This window comes from Rosa chinensis, chromosome 2 (assembly GCF_002994745.2).
Source record: "Rosa chinensis cultivar Old Blush chromosome 2, RchiOBHm-V2, whole genome shotgun sequence".
In the NCBI taxonomy this organism is placed as follows: Eukaryota; Viridiplantae; Streptophyta; class Magnoliopsida; order Rosales; family Rosaceae; genus Rosa; species Rosa chinensis.
The window spans coordinates 15,876,470-15,892,437 of NC_037089.1; the positions used below are offsets into that span (position 1 = coordinate 15,876,470).

Here is a 15,968-nt window from a genome sequence, read left to right on the forward strand (position 1 = left end):
TTGGTCACAATTCAGAAACCGACGAGAACATGTGAAGCAGCAGGTGTAGAAAACACCGAAAGTTCTTTTGGATTTTTCCCAAAAGTGACTTTTGCTTTTCAAAAAGCAGGTGAAAAACATTTCACCTAAAGGAATCTGCTTTTTCCCCGGCCGACCTCCACCAGCAGGAGCACTAAGGAAAGCAGGAAATCACGGAGTCGTTCTGTACATTTTGTTGTTTTGAATTGTAATTTGAGTTCCGCTCCCTATATAAGGAGCTTGAGCTTCCCTTAGAAGGCATTCGAGATAGAAAACATCAGTCTAATATTCAAAAATTTCCATATCAGTTCATATTAGTTCTAGTAGCAGAGTGATTTTCCTTCCTGTCTGTGTGAAGAAGTGTGCTTTCATTCCAAGTAAGTACTGTAATCATTCTTATGGATAGCTAAACAGCTTCTTAGCTGTTTACCTGAGAATGAGGCTCTGAAATTTTAGCTTTGTAATTATGTTTATATAAATAATTTCAATGTGTTCACCCACTTCATCAGTTTTTAAGTTAGCAAGTCAAGTTTTCTGTTGTGTTCTTATCTTTAATCATGTTCAGCCAGTATCTTATACTTTCTTTAAGTTCAGAATTCCTGGTTTTTTAGAAAAAACTTGCCACAGCTTAGGATGGAAACAAGCAGCAGTGATTCCGCCTGTTAAAGTAACCGTTAGGTGAAAAACTTGGGCATGTTGAAGGCTAGTTTTGTTTTTCTCAGAAGTTGGAACAGGATTTTCTAAGAAAAAATGAGTTTTGGATCCAAAAGTCAGCATAGGATACACTAGGCACTACTTAGAAAGGACTACCCTTATGAGTCTTTTCACCTAAAAGTTGTGTAAATGGGCAAAATACAAGGATGATGGATTGAATGGGCAAAATACCATGAGTTTTTGGGCAAACGGGCACAACCCCTTCTTTTTAATAGCTTACGGAACACTGTTACATCTTAATACAGCTCTGCATTCAGTTAAATATTACATGTGTTATTCAGTGATTAACACTAGTGTCCACGTTAGTTGGGGAATAAAAGTCACAGTTTCAAAATGATATATATTTTCTGGCTAGAAGAGCACGCATGAAGGACATAATCTGTGCACATACTACGCGTGCATGATTGGAATTTATAACTGGTCGGTTTAGAGCGGAAGTGAGAGAATGAGAGCTACAGAAAAAATGAGGAATTTATACATATACGATACATGCAATCCATCATTTACTTTACCATGTTGATAGAGTGAGTTTATTTTGGATTGGAAAATTTTGGAACTATCAAAAAATTATTTAATCGATAAGAACGCAAATTTATATTATATACGTAAAATAACTTACTATATGTGTAAGTATCTTATCTTTTAGAAACAATAATTGCAGAATGTGATTAGACAATTGTAGAAATATTGGTATCTTCCATCAATAACTAGCAAAAATTTATTTCGACTAGTGTTACAAAATTTGACTACACTACTTAGTCTAAATTTTTGTCATACATGTTTCACCCTGTACTTGGCTAAGTCATTAACGTAATGTAATGACAACTTCCTACTCTTGATATAACAACAATATTAGTTTTTTTTTTTTTTAATCATTGTTGATCCATGGTCCCTTCTAGCAATTCACTCAACTTCCTCCATCAAAAGTGTACAATGAGTCTGGTAGTAGTAGGGAAGTGTACAATGAGTCTTATAATCGTTATTTATTTAAATAAAATTACTTATAATAAAAAAAAAGAAAAAAAAAAGGTGCCATGAGTCCATGACCCTGGTGTTGCAAATTATCAGCGCATTCCGCCCATGACTTGAATTAAATATCAATTCCATAAACATAAAATTCAAGAATAACATAACATTTTCACATGAATCATATTTTCTTATTTGCAGCAACCAAATTAGATTATATAGACGGAATCTTCATAAGAATGAAATGTTCGAGAGCTAGCTTTAAAAAAGGGCCCAATTAAGAATACAAATATTAAAAATATTAATAAATTTACAAATATTAAAAATATTTCTCAGCAATATCCTGGAGGTGGGAAAACAACTCCACCGGTCTACAGAGCATAACCATGTGATCAGAACCATTGATCACTTTGACTTCATTTGGTGGATTGTTCTTTATCATAAAATTTTGCACGTCCAAGACTATTGCATGATCTTGTTCCGCCACGATGAATACTCTTGGAACCGACCCATATTTCTCCTCGGTGAGCTTTATCACATCATAATTATAGAGAGGAGAAAACCTCATTACTGACAAACTTAGTGTTAAATCCTGTTCATAAATAAAAGGAGTATCAGCTAATCCTATATGATTGTATTTGTACGGTTATGCAAGTCATTTGGAAAGTGTAATAGAATAGATCGATTTCTGATATGATTGAAAATTGGAAACAAAACTACAAGTAATAGGAAGCTGAGGGCACCTCTTTAAACTTACCTCAGGTGGGGAGAGCTGGTAGAATTTTGAGGCTAAGACCATGGGCCCGGTGAGGAAGGACGTTGCAGGATTGTTAGGCCCTGCATCATATCTGTACTGAGAGTCCATATAATCCAGCTTTTTGTTAATCTGAACATTTGTCAAAAATGTAATTGATTATTATCTTTAATCCTTGTCTATGTCCTTGGTAGATCTAAAGCAAAGAAGGAGACATAGGGTTGTACGTAGTTTGTGATAAGTTATTAGTCATGTCATAATCGACCAAAAACTAAAAAATTAGGTATGTCATCTTTTTTGTTCTACAGTTGCGTGTATCACTTGTTTATGCATGTTAGTTTATGTAACTTATCGCATTTAAGTGAGCCACAACTAACTAACCGTGTACGTTCTATATTGAATGTGATAAGTTATTAGTCATGTCATAATCGACCAAAAACTAAAAAATTAGGTATGTCATCTTTTTTGTTCTACAGTTGCGTGTATCACTTGTTTATGCACGTTAGTTTATGTAACTTATCGCATTTAAGTGAGCCACAACTAACTAACCGTGTACGTTCTATATTGAATGCACTTACTAGTCGGTAATTCCGTAAAACACTTCATATCATATATACAAATTACAGTCCAAAATTAGTAATTGACAAGAAAGAATAAGTTAGAAATTTGGTAATCTACAGATGTGAATTAATTACCTCTGTAAAAATAGTGGAGTAATTGAGAGTAGGTCCGGACATAAAACCAGTGACATAAACAGCAGCAGCAATCTTCTCAGGAAACCTCTCCATGAAAATAGATATAACAGCTCCACCCATGCTATGAGCCACGAGAATAACCCTCTCCTCTGGCGGCAGAGACACCATGAGCTTTCTCAACGGTTCAATGTAGTCAGAGAGCGAAGGGAATTGCTGTGCCTGGATCGGGTTAATTCCGGATGCTCCCAAGTCAAGAGCTGTGACATTGTGTCCCGAGTGTTTGAGTAGAGTTGCCACCTTGTACCAAGTCCACGCTCCTTGACATGCTCCATGAATCAGCACAAAGTGCTTCTTCCCGAAAGAGCTCAGTTGGCAAGAAGAAGAAGCACCGGAAGTAGTTGCTGCCAAGCTAAGAGATAAAAGAAAGAACACAAAGTGCTTACCTCTAATTATGTGATCCATGTTTTCTTTTTTCCTTGGCCTGCATTTGGTCTTGTCGTGCTTTTATCCGGTGAAAGACACAACATGTGGGCAGTAACATGGTACCAATAATTGTTTCGAAAAAGCAGAGTTGGTACGGTGGTACCCAACGACGGAAGGAAATCACATGTTTCTATTTATGACTAATTCTTAGGTGCGGGTAGCCGCACTACCCGCACCACGTGTACAGTGTGGCTGCTCAATCAAGTTTCAGAGTTTTTTTGTTTTTGTTCTGAAATTGTCCTTGGTTTTTAAATGTGAAATATCCAAAATACCCCCTTGCTTGGACACTGATTAGTCAGCCACACCGCCACATGGTGCGGCTGCCCCACGCAAGAACCTCTCTCTATTTATTTTATCTCAATTCTGTCGCACCAATCATATTTCACCATATATTTCTTTACTAACTGAGATATAACGCCGTTTACATCCCCTAAAAATAAAAGCTTAATTTTTTTTTCTGTACGCTTTCTTTGTCTCCTTTCTCTCTCATCAAAACCAAAAGCTGCGAACTCTCTCTCTCCCCTTTCTCTGATGTATTTGTGGTCTGCAGCAAAGCAAGCTTGTGGGTTCCACATAACGACATAATCATTCTCCAGCAACAAGAGCAAAAAATAAAAAAAATAAAGGCACCGATAAAGTGCCTCAATGAGACATAAGATTTCTTGTCTCAATCTTAAGTATCATGTCATGTCACTGACATACATCACCTATGTGTCAAATAACTCTTGAGTAAAAAGACAATCTTATCATTCTAAAATCTAATGCCTCTAAATTATTTTGGCTTTCTTCTTTTCATTTTTATGGATACAATTTAATTTTTAACTTTTCTAATTAATTTGTTAGTGTAAGGTAACTAACCTTCATGGCTCTGTTAGGGTTGTGTTCAGGCCGCTCTAGGCCTCTAAACATCTTCCTCCATCATCGATGGAGACCTATTTCGATCTCCATTCCATCGGACTCACTAAGCGTGGCTGCTGCTGTCTCCTCCAAGCAAGAGTTCAAGGCTAGGCTTTTTAACTACCATGAAATGTCGCGGTCTCGAAATTGAACCAAAGCACCGTTATTGGCTTAATGAGATTACAATTATAACGTCCAAAACAAAAGCCTTTAAAGCAAAATAATGAATCGTTGCTAACTTAAAAATCATAAGAAAAAAGATAAAATCAAATATAAATCTCTTATTATACAAATTGTCTCAAGAACACGATCTGCCGATTTCCCAAAAGCAAAACATGTACAATGGTTTCACAACTCTTTTTTCAATAATGGTATAAAAGTACACACTGTGATAATAATGGGTTGTCATTACACATCCGTTAATTATATCTTACCTATCAAAGCCTACAACTACCTAACCCTGCTACATTAATAATGGGTTGCCATTGCGCATCCGTTTGCTATATATCCGCAATCGAAGCCTTGGCCTACCTAAGCCCGATAAACTAATAATGGGCTATCAATGCACACCCGTCAACTATATCTTGGCTATTAAAAGCCTAGGGCTACCTAAGCCTGATGATAGTACCATTACTGTAGTCACATCATATAATAAAGTCACCACAATTGATTGTGGTAGTGCAATTAGCATCATGACTCAAACAAATCAACCCCGAGTGACATCAACCAAAGATTAGGAACTACCAGATAATCTCCAAGTATAACAACCTCTGCCAGCCAATTTTTGAAAATCAAAGCCGGTAAGATGAACTAACAGATTGTGTATGACTCCCTTTTTCTTTTGTTCCTTTTCTCCTCCATTATCTATGTTTTTCCTCCCATCTTCTTTTCTATCTATCTTCCCCTTCGTATTCTTCTCTCTTCCCCCTTTCCCCGCTTCTTTTCGTTCTCCCCTTCCCTTCTTCCTTCTTCCTTTTTTTATCCCCTTTCTTTCTTTCTCGTGTCCCCTTCTCTACCCCCTTTCACCTCCCCCGTTGATACCAAGTCATCCTTATCCCTTGATTTAGACATCCAAAAACAACAGCAGCCAAATAAAACTAAAATTACATTAATACAAGTATAATAAATAAATATATACACACAAAAATGAAGACAAACAAATGAATCATAACACCCCAAAAGTAATAAGCAAAATGATTAAATACTGGTTACTCCCTATACTTATAGGGTTTCGTTGTTTCAGTTCCTGACGTTTGAATTTCACCTAAAAACTCCTCGAACTCTCAATTTCCTCACAATTGGTTCCTGTAGTTAAACTCCGTTCAAATTGTCTGTTAAATTATTGACGTAGCATCCATTTCATATCAAAATGTCTATTTTACCCTCAAATTTTTTTTTTTTAATTTCTCTCTCTATTTTTTTTTCTTTTTCTCTTTTTCCTTTTTACCCCTTCTTCTTCCAGGCTCTCTCTCCTCCTCTGTTTATCTCCATCTTCTTCTTCCAAAAAAAACAAACCCAGATACATAATCTACTCCGATCTAGATATATAATCTGCTTCAGCATTAAATTGAGGAATAATTGAGAATCTCTAGCGATCAATAACAAGATTATCACAGCAAAACAGTATCAAGCAAAAAAACAAGATGTTCAAATTCATGTTCCTATAATATCCATCAACATGTAGTCCATGAAAATTGAGGCACAATATACAGTGCAACATTCACATAACTAACCATCAATTGAACCTCTGCATTATTACTGCCCCAAACACAAAATTCATCTCGTAAAGGAATCCAATTCAACTAACATAATTCAACTGTCAAATATAGCAATGAGAGAAAGCAACAATACCTTTCAGATTGGGGGTTGTTCTAGCTCCAAACCCAGGTAAAAAATCATCGAAAGCCACGGGCACACCTTTGTCAGCTTTCTGTGAGCTAGAGCTTTTCGACGACTATGAGAAAGTCATCAAATCCACTACTATCACTCACCCGTGCTGGTGGCGACGTCACCGTAAAGGAGAAAATGTCGTTTGCAGCGGAGCTCTTCAGCCATGTAACGCCGTCAAAAATGTAGTCGTCGTAAACCGACTTGTCGAAAACCAGGCCGGAATAGACGACCTTGGAGGCCGACTCGGTGGGTCCACCATAACTGTACATGGAATCCTAGATGAAAGCTTCAAAATTGGTGGATAACATGGCTGAACCGCCGAAGATGTTCTCAAAGTCTTGGGCTTTCTTGGCTCCTAAGATCGGGTCGCTATCGTTGAAGAAGGACCCGTTGAAGAAATTGGAGGTGCGAGTTGATCTGGAGGAAGGTCTAGTGGAATCGAGATCAAAAGTTAAGGGCTTTGAAAAAGAAGATGAAGAAGACATTGGGGCCGATTTTTCAAAGGCTTGAATCCATAATCGCAGCTTAAGAGACCCGAGATGAGGAGACATTGTGGCCGATTCATCATCGATTCAGTATGGCGGCAGGAAGCATTGGCGGGAGGTGGGTGAGAACATTGGGGTGTAGGATAAGGAGGGAAGGGAGGCGTAAGTTTGGAGAGGAAAGAGGGTTGTGATGGTGGTGGTGGGTGGTAGTTAACATTGATTAAGGGAAGAGAGAGAGAGAGAGAGAGAGAGAGAGAGAGAGAGAGAGAGAGAGAGAGAGAGAGAGAGAGAGAGAGAGAGAGAGAGAGAGAGAGAGAGAGAGAGAGAGAGAGAATTGGAAAAAAAAAAAAAAAAGGTAATTGAGGGTATAATAGACATTTCGATATGAAATTGATGCCACGTTAGCAATTTAACATACAATGATACAATTGAGATTAAGCTTGACGACAAGGACCAATTATGAGGAAATTGGGAGTTTGAGGAGCTTTTAGGTGAAATTCGAACGTCAAGGATTGAAACAACGAAACCCTATAAATATAGGGATTAAACAGTATTTAATCCAAAAACAACTTAAATATAGGGCTAAATACTGGTTACTACCATGTGGTTTAGGTCCAAAATCAATTCAGTCCCTGGACTTCTAATTTCATCAAAACACCCCTAAACTTTCAATTTTGATCTAATATGTCCAATTCGTTAATCTCCTGCTGTGGGTTCCAGTTATAGTTGGATTATTTGTTGAAAAACTTTTTATTTCATAAATTTCTAATAGTGTGATCCACTCATAAACTGACTATGCATACCACCTCAACACCACATCATAAAACATATGTCATATATGAACCACGTCAACAAGTTAAATGACTCAATTAACAAAAGACTAACAGATTGGACCTATTAGATCAAAATTGAAAGTGCAGGGTGTTCTTGATGAAATTAGAAGTTTAAGGACTGAATTAATTTTGGAGCCAAACTACAAGGTAGTAATCTGTATTTTGCCCTTAAATATATTAAAGACCATTTAAAAAAAAAAATAAACTTGTGAACCCAAAAATAACCAAAAATCTCTAAAATTCGGGACGGATATCACAATTTGAAATGTTCTAGTCCTGAAATTGAAACAAAGCATCGTTATTGTCTAAATGTACAATTATAACGTCCCAAAATAAAATCGTTTAAAGTAAAATAATGAGTCATTGTTAACTTGAAAATCATAAGAAAAAGGATAAAATCAAATACAAATCTATTATTATACAAATTGTCTCAAGAACACAAACTACCAATTTTCTAAAAGCAAAACATGTACAATGTTTTTACAACTCTTTTTCCAATAACGGTACAAAAGTACAAACTGTGATAATAATGGGTTGTCATTGCACACCCTTAACTAGTCTTGGCTTAAAGTGTAAGGCTACCTAAGTCCGTTGCATTAATAATGGTTTGCCCTTGCACACCCGTTAGTTATGTCTCGGTAATCAAAGTCTTGGGCTACTTAAGCACTATATACTAATATTGGGTTGCCAGTTCACACCCGTTAACTATGTCTTGGTTATTAAAAGCCTAGGACTACCTAAGCCTGATGATCGTACCATTACTGTGGTCACATCATCTAATAAAGTCACCACAATTGATTATGGTAGTGCAAGTAGCATCATCACTCAAAGAAATCAACTAGGCAATCAAAGCCTTCGGCTACCTAAGCCTGATATACTAATAAAGGATTGACAGTGCACACCCGTTAACTATGTCTTGGTTATCAAAGCCTAGGGCTACTTAAGCCCACTGCATTAATAATGGGTTGCCCTTGTTTGGCTCCAGTTTTGTTGCAGCTGGTCAATAGCCTCTTTTCTTGCGTGGGCGTGCCAGCACCGTTCGGGTGCGGTCGTCAGGGGTGTCCCTTGACCTGACTTCTTTCAAGCGATTGTGGACGAGGAGAACACCAACCTCGTCGTGGGATTCTTTATGCCTCGTGGTGAGGACTTTTGCTAATCTTCTTGAAAATCACAATCGATACTCGATGTTGTAGATCGAGCAAAGCGACAACCACTGGGAAGTAGAGAGAACTTGCTAAAGCGTGACTTTAGCTTGGCTAGTTTGTGAGGGCGTTACCCTTGTTTGGCTGGTTCCATGACTATTATGGTCGTGGTACTACAATCGGCTCCCGAGGAGACTAGGACCGAAGTATGTTGACAGAGGGTTTGGTGGCACTGAAAGTCAGCTTCTGAGAAGACTAGGACTAGGAGTGTGGTCACCGGTAAGAGAAAGAGAATGAGAGAAGTTGCTCTTAGAGAGGTTTGGATAATCTTAGAGATTGTTGTTGTGAATGTGTGTTCATGTGTGTTCAAGTGTTTCATTATAACCTCTATATATAGGCTACCCTGCCAAAGTGGTTGGCCTTAAACAAATGATAATGGAGCACTAAATGGAGATAATGGAGCACTAAATGGAGATAGAAATGATGAGTTTTGGAGTGATTTTGAATCACTTTCGGCTCCTTTATTCCTTCAATTATATCTCCACTAAAAAATCAGAATAGGCCTTTGACTTCTTCACATCAAATGATCCACAATAAGTGTAGATCATTGTGGTGAAATTTCAGAGCTTAATTCCTTATGGTTGGGCCGGAAACGCTGCTGGACTCCTCATAGGTCTAGTCTTCCAGTTTTGCTTCTGTAGAAAATTGGACTGATTATTTGAAGGCTTTCCACTCTAAACTAGCTCTGGATATCTTCAAAATAAATGATCCTTGAGATGTCTAGAATTAATCTAGAAATTTTCAGCTCATTTGGATCTTGTTTGGTTAGTCTGCTTCCTCTCCTTCCTTGTTTAGCTTGGTTTCTCCTAGCCAAAGTAGGAAAATGTGTTAAAGTTGACTTTGCATTTCCATGCTTCCATCATTTCCTTTTCTCACATAACTCTCCATAGTAGGCTTTATTTAGCCTCTAAATAATATATTTCGAACTTGTCGACAATATATAGCTTGAGCCGCTGACATTGGCTCAATTTCTCCAAGACACGCCTTGTCAGGCCAAAATGCTTATTTTGGGTCCAAACAGCCCTTACACACCAGTTAGCTATGTCTCAGCAATCAAAGTCTTGTGCTACCTAAGCCCGATATACTAATAATGGGTTACCAATGCACACCTGTTAACTCTGTCTTGACTATTAAAAGCCTAGGACTACATAAGCCCGATGATCGTACCATCACGGTAGTCACATCATATAGTAAAGTCAGCACAATTGATTATGGTATTGCAATTAGCATTATGACTCAAAGAAATCAAATCCAAGTGACATCAACTAAAGATCAGGAACTACCAAGTAATCTCCAAGTATAACAACCTCTGCCAGCCAATTTTCGAAAACCAAAGCCAGTAAGATGAACTAACAGATCCTGTAAGACTCCTTTTTTCTTCCTTTTCTTTTCTCCTCCCTTCTCTCTGTTTTTCTCCCATCTTCTTTGCTATCTATCTTCCCCTTCCTATTTTTCTATCTCCCACCTTTCCCCCCTTCTGTTCGCTGTCCCCTCCCCCTTCTTCCTTCTTACTTTTTTTTGTTTGTTTCTTTCTTTCTTTCTTTTTCGTGTCCCCTTCTCTACCTTCCAGCTAACCACCTTTCACCTCCCCCGTTGACACCAAATCATCCTTATTCCTTGATTTAGATACCCAAAACCAAAAACAACCGAATAAAACTAATTAAAATAACATTAGTACAAATATAACATATAAATACACACACACAAATGAAGACAAACAAATGAACGATAACACCCCAAAAGTAATAAACAAAACAACTTAAATATATTAAAAACCTTTTTTTTTCTTTTTTTTTTTAAATAAACTTGTGAACCCAAAAGGGTGGTTCTCCAAATTTTCTATTTGAACCTCCAAAGTTGGAGTTCCAAATATCAAATTTGGAGGTCCAAGTAGAACCACCATTTTTTTAATTTTATTTTTATTTTTTTTATACCCTGCAAGGTCTCCACCAAATTTTAATAATATGATTGACCCGGACCACCACATGGCAATATCACTTAATAGTCCGGAACCACAAAATAATAAATCTGAAGCTTTTTATTATTTCAAAGATGTTTTTGGGTCGGATTACTCACAAAGATGTTTGCTTTTATTAACTCAAAAGTCTTTTTCAGTCTCTGGAAAACAATTCTAAACAAAGCCCAATAGCCCATTATCATTCCACAAAGTAGTGGGGCCCGACCATGTTAAAAACGGACCAGGCAGGACCTGGGACATCAATGTGTCGGGTTGGGCTGACGATAATTGGCCCAAGAGTCATCATCTCCAAGAACGAGTTACCTGCACCATTCACCGCCGTACGACTGCCACCAATATCCTTTTCAAATTTCTTCCATGGGCTTCTTAGCTTCAACATGGCTCTTCCTTCCCAACATTCACAGCTTTGTCACCTTCTTTGGTCATAGCCATTTGTTAAATATTGACCCATTTTTTAGATTCCCCAACAATCACCACATCAGCCAAATTGGCCCACACTTTTGGTTCTTCCCTTCTGGTTAACGTTGGGGACTTGGCAGGTTAACTTGGGCAACTTGACTTGCCAACTAAGGTTTAGTTTTTAATTTTATGAAAATTGCTTGATTTTGTTGTTGTTAATATGACAGTGGCATCATTAGAAGGACGAGTGGAAGTGCTTCTTGCCCTGTTTGGTATTGTTTTGGAAGTGAAGGACAAGAATGTGATGTATAGACCCCTTCTGGGATCGATCAAATCCACTCTAGACTGCTTAAAGCCATTGATCGAAGACATGGCACAACGAAACAGGGTACTGGATCGTCCAGTTAAGGAACTAGAGTAGTTCAGAATGCATATGGAGAAAGGTGCATAGCTAGTCCGCAAGTGCTCCAAGAATGGTGTGTGCGCCAAATACAAAAAGAAGAAATACACCAACCAACTTCTTGAGTTGGATGCATGTCTTCAGAGGCAGTTGAATGTACTGAGAGCGCAGGTTGCAAGCGATGTGAGGAAGACCACAGCTTCGATAAGGAGTATACAGAAGATGATCAAGCGAATTGAGGAGAGTGGTGTCATGAAGAATCAAATGGAAATGAATGGTCCGTGTGAAGTAGTTGAGGCTTGATCCCCTGATGAACAGAAATGAGGGTTTAGTTGAACCTTCATCCCCTGATGAACAGAATGAGTGTTTGGTTTCAGTTAGAAAAATGGAGGCATCAGATATAAGAGTTGAAGGCAGTGGTGAGGGGCAAGAAAAGATTGAAATTCCAAATTGGTTTGAACCTCCATTGTTTATAGTTGGGTTGGATGTGGCTTTGAAAGATATGAAGATGAAGCTACTGGAGGATGGGTTTACGAAGATTGGTGTGTGGGGTGTTGGAGGAGTCGGGAAGACCAGATTGGTGAAAATGTTGTGTCATGATCAGGAAGTCAAAGGTAAACTCTCTACTTTCTAACTAATTAGTGCTGATGTGCTATACTACTGGTAATCTGAAATTTGACATCATTTGGTTTATATTGGTGCGATTTCATTCTCAGTATATTATTCCTTGGTTTGAATCCTTTTCTATGAGATAAGAAACATTTTTTACCAACAAAAACATCTTACAATGAGCTGTTGCTTGAATACCAAGTCTTATTCGATTAAAAGAGATATTTTCTTATTCTGGGCATATGCTTCCTGCAAGTCTGTTTTAATTTATAACTTAACCATTCAATTTGTGTACTCAGAATAACAGTTTTTTATATTTCATTTTGGATAGATAAATTCAAGAAAATCTTCTTTACCACTGCTTCAAATGGCAGAACTTGAACCTCATTATGCAAGAACTATATCGAGTCCTGTGTTCCCAGGTTCCTACTTTCCAAAAAAAAAGAAGGGAGACGTTATCTGGTTGTCCTGGGTGATGTTGGGGATGGATCGGAATCCATTCTTCCGGAGTTTGATGGATTGAAAATTCCAAATAGCAAGATTTTGATTACATCAAGATATGCATTTCCAGGAGTTGGTTCTCAATACCATTTGAAATCTCTGAATGATGAGGATGCAATATCTCTTTTTCATCACTCAGCGTCATTGGGAGATAGGTGCTCTTATATTCCAGAAGATCTTTAGAGAGGTGATTTCTTTTTCAATCAGCAAGAACAGTAGATATGCTTCTTTATGCCTCACACATGGAGAAAGAAACTATTTTGCTTTCTACTCAAAGCATGAGTGAACATATCTGTTATACTATATCAACTTCCATATTACAGTTCATTTATGGTTACTTTATCAATGAACCAAAACTGAAAATAAGAATAAATCTCAGTTGATAGTTCTTTAAACATTTTCTTATGTTTCATGAAGCTGTTTTATGATCTGAAGACACTCGAACTTTTGGTATTCGACTTAGGTAGTAATAACTTTGTTTGTGACTATTGAATTGCAGATAGTAGTGTTGTAAGGGGCTTTAACTTGCAATCACTGTGGACGGAAGATCACTTTGGGGGCAACCTATTGAAATCTGGCAAAAGAGAATGGTAGAATGGGGGAGAGGTTCTTCTATTTTTGATACAGAGCCCGAAATGATTGTTTGCCTCCAAAGAAGCTTGGATGCCTTACATAGAGAAAAGACTATCATCAAAGAATGTTTTGTAGACCTTGCTTCATTTCCTGAAGACCAAATAATCCCTGCTGCTGCCCTCATTGATATGTGGAAAGAATTATATGGACTAGATGAAGAGTTTTGGTCCATTGCAAACCTCCAGAAGCTCACCATCCACGGACTTGCCAATATTGTCTCAAGGTATGCAGGCTTCTATGTTTCTGTTGTCTTATATTTCTTTCTCTGCTTTTGTTTCATAACTCACTTCGATCTATTAATCATTTGCTGTTGTGAACTTATGATATGTATGTGGAAGAAATCTTTATTAAGCAACTTAGTTGTGATCATAACCAGGAAGGAGGAGATGGAGGAGGATGGCTATTACAGTGATCTCTTTTTTACCCTGCATCATATGCTTAGAGGGCTCGCAATCCACGAGGCTAGTGAGGACACAACAGAACAGAGAAATAGTCTGATTATAGACATACATGGAGACAATCTTCCTAGCTGGTGGACAGAACAGAAGTATCAGCCTAAGAATGCTCGTCTACTATCTGTCTCAACTGGTTGATCAATCTCACTCCCTTAAGCAATTACTTATCAAATGCACATACTAAGACTTGAATTGTACTTTCACATTTTATTTTTTCCCAAGACTCACACCATATAGCGTTTGAGCGTTCTCAAGAAAATGGCACTACATGCAACTACCAAAAGTTGAGGTTCTAGTTTTGAACTTCCAGACTGAGAAATATGAGTTACCTGATTTTCTGGATAAAATGGACAAATTAAAGGTTCTAATAGTCATAAACTATGGCTCCTCACCTGCTGAGTTAAGTAACTTTCAACTGTTGGGCTCATTGCCAAATCTGAAAAGAATCAGATTAGAGGGAGTTTTGATTACTTCCACAACCAAGAACCCCATACAACTGGATAGTCTAAAGAAGATAGCTTTTTCCAAGTGTGACTTGGGTCAAGCTTTTAGCAACTCTTCCTTTAAATTTTCAGTAGCATTTCCAAATCTAGTGGAAATGAATGTCGAGCATTGCCATGATTTGAAGGAATTGCCTGCTGATTGACCTTGGTAATCTTTCTCACCTAGAGACGCTCTATATCTCTAATTGCCATAGACTATCCACCTTGCCTGAAGGGATTGGAAATCTGAGCAAGTTGAAAAGGTTGAGGGTTACGTGTGGTACAAACTTGGTAAAGTTTCCAGGATCAATTAGGAAGCTCAATAGCTTAGAGTTTCTTGACATATCTGGTTGCATCAAAATCATGGGTTTCCCTGAAGACATTGGTGAAATGAGCAGATTAAGAAAGCTGAACATAAGTGGTTGCTCAAGATTGAAAGTGCTGCCACCGTCTGTTTTGAATCTTGAGCACTTACAGGAAGTGATACTGAATGAAGATCCAGAAAAGTTATGGAAACCTTTCCTACTCAAAAACATACATACAAGGGTGTTTCCTCCGCTTACAGTTGGATTTGATGTGGCTTTGGAGGAATTGAACAGGAAGGTACTTAAGGATGGGGTGTCCAGGCATGTCGAGTGTGGTATTGCACAAAATAAAATTCAAACCGAAAGTTGGTGTCCTGTACCTGAGCCTTATTCTATCACTGTGGGATTTGATGTCCTGGATGTGTGGGGAGAAATGCAGATGGAGGAGACATTGATTTCAGAAGTCAGGGTCAAGCAAACTGAAGGGAGTGGTGTGGTAAAAACTCAACTTGGAATTAAAGGTTAGCGTGCAACATTTAAATCTCCATCCCGTATATTTGGATTTTCTATCCAAGGAGTTGGAGTTGAAGCTTCCTTTCTCATTTTGGTTAATTGTTACACCAACATGAGATAGAGAAGCATTTCATTCTCTCCCATGGTTTCTTTCTGCATTCATGTTCTTCGGGGATTCCTTTTAATTTTTCTTTAATTGTCAAACTTTATATTTGGTTTATGAATGATGTGCCATTCTTTAGGGATATCCGAGAATCACAGCAGGAACAACATAGTTTCCAATGCGAGCAGCAGTGCAGGAGGAAGTCAATTGTTGAAGGCAGCAGAAAGATGAGTCGCAGACTGATGAGCAAAGTTTGGAGACGTTTGTCTTAAGGCGTTTCACTTTTGAAGAGTTGAATGTTGCTACTGGGAATTTCAGGTCAGATGGAATAATTGGTAGGGGAGCCTTTAGTAACATTTTCAAGGGTTGGGTGGATGAGAAGACGCTTGCACATTCTAAGGTTGGCTCTAGAATGCCTATTGCTGTCAAGAAACTAGAAAAAGTGCTAGATTTTGAAGAGTGGCAGGTACTGTTTTAAACTCTAATGCATTGTTGAGCATTCTAAATCATGACCATTTGCATTTTATCCATTTATTCAATCTTTTCATTCACGAATGATTGAAGGATCAGTTAAAGATTAAGTCATGCATTGATCTAGTCAGCATTTAGGAGAATCTGTGTCATGTTGCTGCTCAGGTAGCAGTAAACTTGGA

At 37.9% G+C, this 15,968-nt stretch overlaps 2 protein-coding genes across 2 annotated transcripts; one reads left to right on the forward strand and one right to left on the reverse strand.

The window, feature by feature from the left end:
* Positions 1–1,907: 1,907 nt before the first annotated feature.
* On the reverse strand, positions 1,908–3,890 carry LOC112189503 (salicylic acid-binding protein 2). Its single transcript, XM_024328844.2, has 3 exons — positions 3,148–3,890; positions 2,456–2,584; positions 1,908–2,290 (listed from the first exon to the last, which is right to left on the reverse strand). The coding sequence occupies exons 1-3, from the start codon at positions 3,607–3,609 to the stop codon at positions 2,018–2,020; spliced, it is 864 nt and encodes a 287-aa protein (XP_024184612.1). The 5' UTR covers positions 3,610–3,890; the 3' UTR covers positions 1,908–2,017.
* A 9,482-nt stretch (positions 3,891–13,372) lies between these two features.
* LOC121051181 (probable disease resistance protein At5g66910) lies at positions 13,373–14,050 on the forward strand. Its single transcript, XM_040513277.1, has 2 exons — positions 13,373–13,680; positions 13,834–14,050. The coding sequence occupies exons 1-2, from the start codon at positions 13,412–13,414 to the stop codon at positions 14,048–14,050; spliced, it is 486 nt and encodes a 161-aa protein (XP_040369211.1). The 5' UTR covers positions 13,373–13,411.
* The last annotated feature ends 1,918 nt before the right edge of the window (positions 14,051–15,968 follow it).

Excerpts from the sequence above, each read along its gene's own strand:
- LOC112189503 (XM_024328844.2), bottom strand. The coding sequence starts at position 3,609 with ATGGATCACATAATTAGAGGTAAGCACTTTGTGTTCTTTCTTTTATCT. Across the intron at positions 2,585-3,147 it reads ACTCCACTATTTTTACAGAG|ATTAACAAAAAGCTGGATTA; the intron begins GTAATTAATTCA and ends ACAAATGTTCAG. Across the intron at positions 2,291-2,455 it reads ACCAGCTCTCCCCACCTGAG|GATTTAACACTAAGTTTGTC; the intron begins GTAAGTTTAAAG and ends ATTTATGAACAG.
- LOC121051181 (XM_040513277.1), top strand. The coding sequence starts at position 13,412 with ATGGTAGAATGGGGGAGAGGTTCTTCTATTTTTGATACAGAGCCCGAA. Across the intron at positions 13,681-13,833 it reads CTTGCCAATATTGTCTCAAG|GAAGGAGGAGATGGAGGAGG; the intron begins GTATGCAGGCTT and ends GATCATAACCAG.